This window comes from Cottoperca gobio, chromosome 5, assembly GCF_900634415.1.
Source record: "Cottoperca gobio chromosome 5, fCotGob3.1, whole genome shotgun sequence".
In the NCBI taxonomy this organism is placed as follows: domain Eukaryota; kingdom Metazoa; phylum Chordata; class Actinopteri; order Perciformes; family Bovichtidae; genus Cottoperca; species Cottoperca gobio.
In genome coordinates, this window is record NC_041359.1 from 8,654,132 (window position 1) to 8,667,441 (window position 13,310).

A 13,310-nucleotide genomic window follows, 5' to 3' on the forward strand; every position below is an offset into this window, starting at 1 on the left:
ATAATCCCCTGCACCTGCAAAAGCTCCGCACACTGCAGCCTGCCAAGAGTAGAGCGTGTGACCTTGCCTCCGTGACCACAGAGTCTGGGAGAAAGAGAGGGAAATGTTGAGAGGAAAAGAGAGGGTTTGTCGATAGAGGAGGATGATGAAAGAGAGAGAAAAAAGGGGAGAAAGAGGGAGGGAAACAAAGAGAGAGAAGATTGTTGTTAGCGGAGATCAGACACATTGAAAACACATTGTGAACCTTGGTCTGGTCTGGGGTCCAGGCCCGCGGCTGGGAACCGGGCTGTCCGGCTATTTTTATGTTGCCTTTTCTTCCCAGTGATGTCATGCTACTTGTTTCCCAAGAACTGGGACGGGACAAGAGGGAGGCATGAGAATGTGCTGCAGCGCTCCCACTCTATCATCTTTACACATTTTGTCCAGATGCCATGTTGAAGTACAGTAGGTCAGCGCATATCAACACATCAACATATTCCATATTTGCTAACATGTAAGGATACGCTATACGCCAGGGGTCTCAAACTCAAATTAAATTGGGATCAATGGCCAGGTCATGCCACCCCACAGGAAAGAAAAAGAAGAAAATAATTGCAAAACTGTAACTATATACACTCTGAAGCTGAGCAACTGGTGTTTATTTTTCCTTTCCCTCACACATAACATACTGCTTCACACATTTAGTAGTGTAATGACGCTTGAGATTGTATTCCTGGAGAGCGGCAGCTAGAAGTGGCATTAAATTAAATAATTAGCTGTCCTGCCCTCTTGAAACTGTCTGAGCTCCAGGTAAACTTCTCTTTTAGGCTTTAAGTTTGTATGTTGACCACTTGGGCAGTTAGATGCAGCTTGCTAGATGTTAAACGTGCAATAAAGAGCCAATTTATGTGTAAAACTAGAAGGGCACTCGGAGGGCGCACTCAGCGCAATATCTCGCACTATTAAAGGTTATATATACGACAGTCAGAACATCAATATAGCAGCAAACTATTTGCTGAAGATATAGTGGAGTAATGGCGTCCCGAGCAGAGAAAGAAGTTTCATGAAAATCCGGCCAGTAGTTATTCCGTAATCCTGCTGACATACAAACAGACATACCGAGCCGAACACATAACCTCCTTGGTGGAGGTAATAAGAGATTGGGGGAGGGGGTGTAATGAAACTGACCCGCAGTCAGATCTGGTCTGGTTGTGTGGCAGCTCTGCTAAACAGAGGGTTCCCAGTTTATTGGGATTTTGTCAATAAAAATGACATTAAATAAAGTCAAATGCATTTTACAAGCACTTTGTGTATCTGAAAACGCTCACACCACAGGACAGCTTGCCCAAATGCAACTGGCTACTGAGTGAAACCAGCTGATTTTTTGTTTTGAGAATGAAGTCTTTGTCTTCTTTTCTCTCCCCCGATTAGTTTCAGCAAAGCGATGAAGAGACCGACCACGCAAGGTTAGTCTTTGTATAAAATGCATGTGGACAGCTGGGCTGCCTCGGGCGCTGCAAGGTATGATTATTTCTCAGGGAGCGTAATTGAGCAACAGCATAGAGCGATTACTAATATTTTCTTTGTCCATTTCCCCCCCTGCGAGTTTAATCGGCTGAATGTTATCTCATTCTCCTTCCTATCTCACACACATGTGGACATCACAAAAACCATGTGTGCGTGCACAACACATGCAAACACAAACAAGTAAACACATACAGAGGAGAAGAACTGGCAGAGCTCAGGATGTGTCATGTGTATTCCATTAGAGGGCAGATTCAAAAGGAGATTTTGTTTTTCACATCAAAGGCCACGCACTGGGGGATTCCTCTCCGTCTCTCTCCCTCTCCGAGTCTCTCCATCCCTTCCTCTCCGTTTCATGAATAAATAATAAGGGGTAAACCTGGGAAAACAAACTTTTTGACCTTTGAACCCTTGTGTCAGGGTCAGAGTTTGCACCTGGATGACTTCCCACAGGAAAGAAGTGGTAGGTCTGTGTGCACGAGAGTGTGTCAGCACATTACGAATGTGTAGGGACACAGCATTTGTAAGTGCATCACCATTGGCTAAATTTGAGTTCCCATCATGCCTTTGGACGCAAAATTCTTTGAATTTTCTGTGGCTCTTTCTTGGTGTACAGTCGTAACCTAAAAGTGTTACACCCTCCTGTTTTGCTAATGTTGTTTTTGAGGTCACAGATGGTGTAAACTGTCTCAATTCTACATATGCTGTTGGGAAAACCACAATATTGTGAAATAAATGTGTGAAGGAACAGTGAGAATTACTCACATGGATAAGGAAGTCTGGTGTAAAATAAATAAATCTCTGTGCCAATGCGTGCAATTATTTCATATTGTGTGACATGCCTGATGGTGGATTTCTATAAAAGATTTAAACACTCTTCTTGACTGGAATATGCCTCTCCATAATAACCCAGAAATCCACGGACAAGTTGAACTCACTGCACTCTAGAAAAGGATTTGTCATCTTACTCCTCTTCCAACAGTCCCGTAGCAGTTGGTTGGTTTTCTCCCTTTTTCAGTTTCTGATTCTCTCACTGACAGCTGTGCTGGCTCGGTGTGAAATAAAAAGGGAAAAGGTCATAACGCAGCACATTACTATCCCGTAAAGCAGATGGGAGATATTGCCACACACATGCACTCACTCTCAAATTCCTTCACTTTGGCATTTTTCGAACTAAATCACGTTATTGTTGAGAATGAAAGCCTCTGAACATCTTGGTGGTCACTCTGAAAGGAATGGCAGTAAAAACTAAATCTGTTTGTTTGCAAGTTTTTCCTCTCCTTCCTCGACTAGTCAGCGAGTCTCTGCCAGTGTAACTGAGGAAACGCCTCATTAGCTATTCAGAGCACCCTGTTAGTACAGAGGATACATATGGGAGGACTGGGAGTAGGGAGCCAATTGGATAGAGAAGAGGACAAGGAGAAAAGAGGAGAAGAAGGGAGAAGTCCAGATTCCAGCATTTCAGCTCTCCGCCAACGGACGTGTCCAGATGGCCTGGAGAGAGTGGGCCTTTGACTGAGGGACAAAGACACACTTGTGAACGACAAAATCTGACTCTCACAAATGCAGTGACACACACAGCTGCGAAGTGTATTGTTCGTCTGAGCTCGGCCGTTAGCTCCTAACGTTGATGGAATGTTCGACTGTCCGCATCTCGCGCCCTTGAGACATGATGTCACTCTGACAAAACGCCATCTTCTCAAAGAAGAACAGCTTTTTATGTGTTCAGGGCCACATAATGAAAAGAGAGAGAGGGCAAGGAGGGGAGAAAAGATATTAAGAGAGGAGATGAGAAACGCTGGGAAGAGACAGACATGAAGGACTGGATATTCTCGTGATATATTGAAGGCTGGTTTGATGGTAGTCGTGACAACCCATTAAAGCGGTGCGTAAAGTCCCATTTTCGCCTGCCACAATGAAACGGGGGAATGCAGCGGGTGAGCCTGCTGTAAATGTGTCAGAGCGTAAGCACACTATAACTTTACTACGGATTTATAACTGAGAATAATTACTGTAAATGATGGTACTGAGGAATGGTGGAGGGGGAGGGGGGGGGGTAAAAACAGATGGATAATAAAGAAAGAGGGAATAAAGTCAGTTAGATAAACATTTATACATACCTTTAAATATTCCCAAAGTGGAAACTGCACCAGTGAGAACGGGATCTGAAAAACAAGTAGACAAGAGTTGTAATCTTGGGGATTATCTCAGCATTACTTTTTGGGATTTTCTGGAGGTTCAAATTTCATCTTTAACCTCCAGTCTCCTGCACTTGTCATTCCTGCCACCTTTCTCTGTTTCTTCTCTCTCGTCTGACTGCTCCCTTGTTCCTTCTCACTGCTGATGATTAATGAATGAGACGGGCTGTGGTCTGGCAGTTCTGAACGGATAGATGGAGTAAACTTGGAGAGATAGCGCGCTCTAAAGTGATGGTAAAGTGTTGCCACCGGAAACACTAAATCTGCTCAGGCCGAGAGATACAGAGGGGAGGAAATCATCGGCCGTGCCAAGGCAAGGGGCAAATCTCTCACTCTCTCTCTCTCACACTCACACACACACACTCTCTCTCTCTCTCTCTCTCTCTCTCTCTCTACAGGAACACACACACACACACACACACACACACTACAGGAAGGAAGAGAAGGGAACAAAAACAAAAACCAAAGAGAGAAATAAATAAAAGTGACACCAAGTTGTGTCATCAGTCTTTGATCACAGCAACAAGAGGATCATTCATCCATCTGCGCCGCCTCCTCCAACATGTTCCATCAGACTACGTTAGCACGCCGGTGAAAGCTGGACAGATCTAACTCTGAGTCAGCCTGAGCACAAAGCAAATACATGAGCTGTGTTTATGCCTCTTGACCTTACTAACCTCATACAAACACTCTGAAGTAGATTAACATTTTAAAGCTCAGTTAAAGTCTAGATATAGAGTTGTTAAAACAAGAGTAAATTCAAATACCTGAAAAAGCTTATAAAAGACCGGATGTCCAAATGTATTAAAAGTAATTATGAAATATTAGAAACACACGCCAACAGAATTCACTTTTTTTATTATTTAAATAATCTGAAATGTACAAAATAAATTCCAGACTTCTAAACAATTTATACCAGGTATCTCTGAATATCTACACAAAGTTAAATTAAAATCAGATATCCATGACAGGTTAATACTATAAAAATATCTCTCCAATTGACCGTTGGCTAAGCCCCGCCACACCTAGCTACTTTGCTACGACTGTGAAGCTTTCCCTTCCAGGACACAGAAATAAACCGCAGGCTTCTCATTTCTGCACACATGATATGTTAAAAAGACTAAAGCTACTGTAAGGCTAAAGTTACATGTTGTAAACAGAGTTTATCGTGTATTTTGGGGAAGTTACCTTTAGTTTAGTATTATAAATGAAAATGTAATGTGATGTAATCCTAGAATGGTACAGTAGCTGCACACAGGGGATGTTCCAGTCCTGAACAGTTGCTTTTCAGCGTCCGTTACAGCAGATAAACCCATAGTCTATAAATACTGCATATGGAAATAAGTAAAAAAAAAAAAACAGAAAACATTTTAAGTACTGCCTAATGAAACATTTATTTGTTGCCTGGTACATGGAGCCAACAGAAACGTTCCAGTGGAAACTCTTCGTGCCCATCTGGTCTATCCAGGCATACAGAAGCAAATACTCTGAGTCCTCAGAGACTATCTAATAACTGTATTTGATGTAGGTCTGGTATCCAGGCCCCTAAACGTGGAGCAGTGGAGTGTTATACCATGAGGAGTCAGTACACCTCTGTAATTCAACTGTGGGGAGATGAGAGAGCTTTCAAAAAGGAATAAAAGTGCACCGGTCTTTTATTACCACCCTGAAGAATTATGCTTTTTTGCAGGTCAGGACGAGAGTTAGAGAGAATAGAGGGGGGTGTTGTGGTTAATTAATGTAAGCAGAACATATTGTGTTGGTATAAGTGAAATTAAGTTACCTATGTATTTAATCATTTTTCTCATAATTGAGAAATTTGTATCTTTATATATTAGATACCGTTTGTTTTCTCAACGTACCGTAACATGTCTAAGTGTAGCTGACAGAAATGAGAGAGAGAGAGACATAGAGAGAGAAACAGTTTACAAATAAAGTGCAAAGAAAATCCATTTCAGTTTTACAATGTAATACACATAATATTTTCTTTTTTTTATCCAACAAAAAACTGTGCAAAGTGTAATTAATCTTTATCAATAAAACAAACAATATATTTGAAACACCAACCCTGTTTAAAAGTCTCTAAATCATAACTATGTTTAACAAATCTGAACTCGAGCCAGAATCTGGCCCTGTTTTTACAGAGCCACACTGACCGGGCCTCCTGGCCTCTGTTTTCTATTGTCTTCTTCCTGCTTATGTATATGGCCATTTTGGCTTCTCCAAAGAGGAAATTTAGGAGCTGCCACTTTTCTTTGATTGCCTTTTTGTAGGCAGCTCCCATGATAAAAACTCTCAGTCAAAACTACATCAAAGAGACTAAAAACCAATGTTAAAAGAGAGAAGAAACTTGTGAGTCTCTTACACTCGCTAAAAACATGGAAAATAGTCTCGCGAAGATTACAAAATGGACACTTGTTAAAAACGGCAGGATTAATAACAGAAATAAAAGCGCTTGAGGCAATAGCACCATGTAAAATCCTCCACTGAAGGTCGGCAGTCCGCTTTTTGAGGGGAGGTTTATATGAAATCCTCCACTATGGGCCCGGTCCAGTTTCTCCACCAAGTCTGTTGCTCCATACAGTGGAGGGTCTGCTGCACAGGCCTTTTCTGCAGATGCTTTTTAAACAGTTAGTATAGAAAGTTTTTTTGTCGGCTCTGTGCAGCGACAGTTTAACTGGATTAATGACCTTGAGCAGGGGGCCAGTCAGTTCTCCCAGCCCTGGGCTCAGGTAGACTTTGGGAAAAGGGGTCCGCTGGATCTGGATCAGCCTCTTCCTGGCTGTATTTGGTTAGGAGGCTCCTCTCTTCTCCAGTGAGCCTCTGGCTCCAGAGCTGCAGGATCCTTTGAGCCACCCGGACAGAGTTCAGACCCGGGCATCGCTCATCGCCGGCCCCACTGCATCTACCAGCTGCTGCAGGCACAGGGTCCTGGACCTGCACAGTGCTACCATCAGGCTGGGGGTGACGCTGCTGCTGACGTCCAGCCTGGCTCTGTGGATCAGTGGCTCCTTTAACAACCAGTGCAGAGAGTCAGACTTTGGGCACCTTTTATGGCTAAAAAATGGAGGCAGCCCACTCAACTTTAAATTTTTTGAATCAGTTAAAAACAGAGCAGTATCCAGCCCCAGGTTACTCACGCGTCTGAGGATACAGCTGGCCACGTCTCTCCAAACCAAATCAGCCGGACCGGTAAGATATTTTTGTAAAAACTAGAGTCTAAAAGTCTAGGCCCTGTCCCCCCTCCTCTCTGGATAAAAACAGCACACCTTGTGGCACCTAGTGTAGACCATCCCAAAACAAATCCACCATTTGTTTCTGTATTTTGGCTAAACGGCCTGAGGGAGGGTCTACACAGGTCAGACGGTGCCACAGTTTGGATGCCACAAGGTTGTTTACCAAAACCCTACCTTTAAAAGACATCTGAGGGAGCAGCCATTTCCACTTGGAAAGCTTTCCCTCAATCTCCTCATTGACGTTCTCCCAGTTCTTCTGGACGATATTTTCTTTACCTAAAAACACACCTAGATATTTAAACTCGTCCGTTCTCCAGGTGAGGCTACAGCCGATACTACACTAAAACTATTCACAATATTGATTAAAATGTCTGCATCCCCCTGGCTTCTAATAATAATGTAATCTGCGTATGCCGATAAAACAATGTTGCCATTAAAACCAGACTTTGCAAATTGGAGCGCATTTTTCTGAGGAGAGGTTCAAGGGAGAGCGTATAGAGCATTCCTGACAGAGCACAGCCCTACCGGACCCCTCTACACACTCTAAAAGGAGCACACAGACTACCATTGAACTTCAGCACACTCAACTTCACTGTACAACACCTTGATCTTAGCTATGAATCCAGGGCTGAACCCAAACTTCTCCATTACTTTCCAGAGGAAATTGTGCTCAACCCGGTCAAAATCTTTTTCCTGATCTAGAGAAATCAGACCAGTATTAATGCCCAATGAGCCAAAACATCCCAAATTAGGCAAACATTGTCTACCATGGACCTCCCGGGCACACAGTAGGTCTGGTCCCGGTAGATGACCTGCTCCATAGCCCTCCCCAGCCTGATTGCAAGGGTCTTGGACAGAAGCTTGTAATCCACACACAGCAAAGACACAGGGCGCCAGTTACCGATGTCCTGCAGGTTTCCTTTCTTAGGCAGAAGTGTTATCACTGCTCTATGGCAGGACATCGGCATGGAACCAGAGGCCAGTCTCTCGTTAAAAACATCCGTTCCAAAGATGTCCCAGAATGCTTTAAAAAAACTCAACTGTGAAGCCGTCGATACCGGGAGCCCGCCGGCCTGTAGCTCCCACATATTCAACGGCCCCTCGAGCTGTGAGTTGGTCTCCTCAGAGACCTGAGGTAGTTCACCACAGAACTCCTCTAAAAGTGTTTCCTCTTCCTTATACTCACTTGAGTATAGGGAGGAATAAAAGCTCACAGCTCGCCTTCTTATCTGGCTTGGTTCCGTTATTTCATGCCCTGCGTCTGAGAGAAGTAAGTGGATTACCCTCTTCTGTCCGTTCTTCTTCTCCAGGCTGAAGAAAAAGCTAGAGGGAGCACCCTTCTCGGTGGTGTTTTGAAACCGGGACCGGCACCCTGTACTTTAACGTCTAGCAGGTCGGCCAAAGCCATTTTTTTTACTTTGAGGATTTCAATATATCCTCGATTTCCTGTGGACTCACTAATTCTTTCTAATTCCACTATATCACCCTCCAGGTCTTTCATATATATGGTGATGTCATTTGTGACATTGAGGATGTGCTATTGACAGAGCATTTTTATTTCAGTCTTACCATGGTCCCACCACTGCCTAAGACTGCTAAAATCACCATTCCTCTGTTTAAAAACAGGTCCTTACAAATAAGTAAGGACCTGTCTAATTTTAATTCTGTCAAAAGTTAAAACTGAGTTAAAATGCCAATATGGACTTTTTGGCTTTGTATTTCTAATAAAAACATTACATAAAAGCAAAGAATGATCTGAAAAACCAGCCGGATTGATGCTGCACAGTTTAAAAATATTAAAATGCTGTTTAAAACAATAAATACGATCCAACCTGGCTGAGGAAATCCTATTATCTCGGTGGTGAGACTATGTATACTACCGATCATCTGCGTGCATCCTTCTCCATACATCCACCATGCCATGGGAGTGGACCAGCTGTCTCAGAGCATTCTGGGACGCTGGATGCGGCTCTGCGTGATTGCGATTTAAAGATGCATTTTCTGTGCAGTTAAAATCCCTTCTTCCTTTTTTTTTTACTCTGGCTCCATTCACATTCAAAACACCCACTCTAAAAGTATCCATAGAAATTGAGATGTTAAAATAAAAAATGAAAACAAATAAATAAATGAAAACACACATCATCAATATGTATTTGTTTTTTACTTTTACCGCAAGTTTCTTTAATCTATAATACTCCTGTTCAGTGAGGCCACACTCCTCTTTGACTCATACAGGGGCGGTTTTCACAGACAGACAGACACAGCTTAGTTTAAACCAGGAATAGGCCTAAACATTTAAGTCTCTAGCATAAAGGTGGCTTGAGTTTGGCTTAGTTAGTCGCAGACTATAGAGTCTTGGAGTAAGGTAAGCAAGACTAAACGAGAACACCTGGGTTAAGCCTCATTAGGTTAAGTATGAGCACATGCTGTTGGTGTAATGGTGCTCATGAAAACCCAGAATGGATTCAAAAACACCAATTCTGATGTGGATCTAGAGATAGAAGTATGGCAGATGCAAAAGGAATACGTTCCAAAAACTTTAGTGAATATGAAAAACCGATACTAAAGCAAATTGGGTCCAACCATCCAACTATAGAAAGTAAAAACCATACTACTGCTACATAGAAAAAGAGTGGTTGATTTATATTTTCCAAAATCACATGTAGAATTATATCTGCCTTTATAGACTCTGTGGAAGAACCTTAAACTGGCTTTAAAAAGCTTGAGAGCGATTTAAGACTGGTGGAGGACCAGAAACAAACAAAACCGATGAATTCAGTGACTTGCTGTCTGGAATTATAGAGCACCAACAACCTCTGGGTGGTATACCAGACGATGACTATGTAGAAAGTTCAGATGAAGACCTGAGCACAAATGGTAAATACACCACAGAAAGTTAATTACTTACGTTGTCAGGTAATTATAGTCCCCTGTCAATCTATCTTTTTCCACAGCTTTCATGTTGCTGATCTGTGAAGCACAGTGGCACACACACACACCACTGAACATAATACTACTGTACATACATTTACATAGGTATTTGGTATTATACGAGTATGACTGTGGATCAGATGGTTATATTTGTGTTTTGAATGGTTATTTTCCCAGAGGAAAGGAATCTGAACAGGCTTGAAGAGCCAGGGCACAGTGAGTGTGTGCCATCCACATCTGCTGTAGCATCCCTGAGAGAAGATGATGCCACCACCTTTCAGCAGAGAACAACAAAGAGGACCATGCATGAAAAGTTAGCAAGAGAATTTCATGAGCAAAAAATTCAATAAAACTCTAAATTAGGATTGCATACACCCTGGACATTGATGGAAAACCAGTTCTTACAGTTCCTGTACTCCTCAGCATCAGGAGTTGATGGACACTTGATGGGAACATGACATCCTTCTATGCAGCCAATCACTCCTGGGAAGTGGCCATATTCATATAATTGCACTTTATAGTTGGCTTGGGCAGCAGCATCAGGGAACTTTATATAAATACTCCTCAATTCACAAATGGCCTTGCAGACTTTGTGAACTATTCTACAAATAGTTGCTTCACTGACACCACACAAATCACCAGTTTCCCAGGGGGGTGGGATGTGAATGTGCAAAACAAAAATATAGATATTTTTTATTTAAAAAACATTTTTTTTATAAAACAATATTTGCTTCATCTACAAACAGCGGACCCCCTGTTGAAGACTTATGGGCTAGACTTAAGCAAATATATTATTTGCAATGCATTTTATTTGTACATTCTAAAGCGGTCTCGAAAAGTTATTTCATCATAGTAATTTAATGGACTACTCCTATCAACAAGTATTCGTCCGGCTGGCCTCTGCTGTAAATGTTCATCTTCATTTAGATATTCCAAGTAGTCCATGCTGCCTCACAAACTAACAGTTGGATTTAAGCAGACGTTAAACCTGCCTCCTTGAAGGATTAATTTAGGATTCAATTTAGTCCTAGAGTAGCTCTAATCCTCCCTCTTGCAACCAGTTTAGTTTAATCCAGAACAAGCTAAATCTAGGACTATTTTAAAATGAGTCTGTGCAGGTCGCTTAGAGTTAGAACAGCTTAAACAGGCATTTTAGTCTGGGACTAGGCTTTAAACTCTGTCTGTGAAACCGCCACTAAGTGTTTCAGTAACTGAGATTTACATCCAGACATAATCTTTTTCACCGGGGCAACAACTTTCCCGTGTCTGGAAAGCTCTCTACTGAGTAATTCATCAGTTATGAACGGAGGGATGTTGGATAGAATGACTTTGGTTGCGGGTAGGGCCAGTGGCAACACCTGCACAAACAAATCACTCACCACGATACCCGTCTCGATGACGCGATTCACCTTCTCCAACTGGTCCAGGAAAATGACAACGGCGCTGTTCATCGGCGCCAGTGATTTTACACTGCCATGTCCGACCTTTTCCCCCACAGCTAAACCTATATCTTCTACGCTACACAGGAAGCCGACTGAGATCTTTATGGCGTGCTTCCTGGTAAGCTTGGTGAATTCTCCATTTACCATGGTGTCAGACGCCGACCGGCGAGACACCGGCAAGAGAAAACCCCACACACACCCCAACCACCACACCCAAACTCACCAAAAGTAAACTAAATCAATATATATAAATTACCAATAAATTTAAAAGAATGAAATCAAAAATCACACGCTCAGTGTCTCACTCCCACACAAACTCCCAGCATACACTGCAGGAGAGAGAGAGAGAGAGAGAGAGAGAGAGAGAGAGAGAGAGAGAGAGAGAGAGAGAGAGAGAGAGAGAGAGAGAGAGAGAGGGAGACAGAGGGAGTGAGTGAGAGAGGGAGACAGAAAGAGAGACAGAGACATACAGAGAGACAGAGGCAGGAAGAGAGACAGATTGGTTCTGCAGAGGATCTGGAAAGAATGATCCACCAGTGATTTATGACTTGGTTCGACACCCCTGGCCTACGTGCAGAGTGAGAGTGTGTTGCCTGGCAAAGATGGAACGTCTAAAAACCATATGTGGCCTGATTAAAATTGATAAGCCATTTGTAGTTAAGGGCAGGCTAAGGACACACACACACACACACACACACACACACAGTTTATTTGAGTTATAAAATTAAACATACAGGGTGGAGGACGTGTGAACTAATCACTGTAGTGTTATTGTTTTAAAGTTCTAAAATGTTTTGTGCTCATCTCACATCAACAAGCTTTAACACTTTAACCTGATGCTAGTAGTGAAGGAAGGAGATGATGTAATAAATGACTGTAAAGAGAAGTGGTGAAGAAAGGGGAATAGACAAGTACTAAGTATCTTCCTCCTTTTCCCTTCTTAAACCAGTGCATCATCCCACTGTGAACATCCCAATCAAAAAACAACCTGAAGTCTTTTATTTTCTGTCGAGCTGAGAAATTTGTGCAATGTGTTACCTGCTGGAGAATGAATTTCGCCACAGCTTCAATCCTTGTATCACTGCTCTGACTTGCTTTAAAAACACAAGCAATATTTCTCCAAACAGCCTGAGGGAAGAAGTTTTTTCTTTTTTGCTTCTGCTATTGTTTGTGATGTGGAGTAACCTTGGAGATAGACTTGTGCACCACCATTGCACCCTACAGACAAAACATTGCTCATAACCTTCCTGTCCCCGTAGTTTTGAGAAAGGAAAGATCATTTGATCCCAGAGATGTGTTGCAGAATGATAACTGAATACTCTGCTTTGACAATGTGTCCATTCAAGGTTCATCTATATGTTCTGATAATGAGTTTTAGGCGAGCTACAGCTCTGAGAGCGGCTCTTATTTTTGAAATTGCATTTGCCATTCATGGGAAAATTAACATTTTTCATAGTGAACCTATACGAGGAGAAAGACAAACCCTCACATACCAGTAATGCAAAGTAACTTTATAAGCAGCCGTTTCAACTTCACAGTAATTATGTTATACACAGATAATCACACACTGTGGGAACTACAATGTGAAATCTTTGTCTGACTCCGCAGACAAAACAGCTAATCTCTCCACAATCAGAGATTGAATAAAACAGTTCTTAAAGATTAATTAGTGACGGTTATTATTCAATTGGATCATTGTGCAAGAGCCTTAAGGTGGAATCCCCCAAACTGTGCTGCTGAAGAAATATTAAATAAATCACTGTCTTGCTCAAATAACAGATAATGATCAGTGCAAATACAAGCTTGCTTTAACTCATTTTTAATGAAATTGTAATGAAGTTTTCACGTTAAGTGTAGGCCTCTCAGTAGACGCACGGGAGAAGCAGGGACCGCATCAGAAACGACTCACTTAGGACTTCAGAATTTCATCACAATGGACATGAAATCTTTTGCTTTGAACCATGTTTACTGGACTGTATGTTATTTTGTGTTTCCAGCTT

General features: G+C 42.2%; 1 protein-coding gene across 1 annotated transcript in view; it reads right to left on the minus strand.

Moving 5' to 3' along the window:
- Positions 1 to 13,310, minus strand: part of slc25a26 (solute carrier family 25 member 26) — a 59,289-nt gene that overhangs the window by 18,058 nt on the left and 27,921 nt on the right. The window contains exons 6-7 of the mRNA XM_029431043.1: positions 3,624 to 3,668; positions 15 to 84 (exon numbers count right to left, since the gene is read on the minus strand). Coding sequence (XP_029286903.1) covers positions 15 to 84; positions 3,624 to 3,668 — 115 coding nt within the window. The remainder of the gene's footprint in view (positions 1 to 14; positions 85 to 3,623; positions 3,669 to 13,310) is intronic.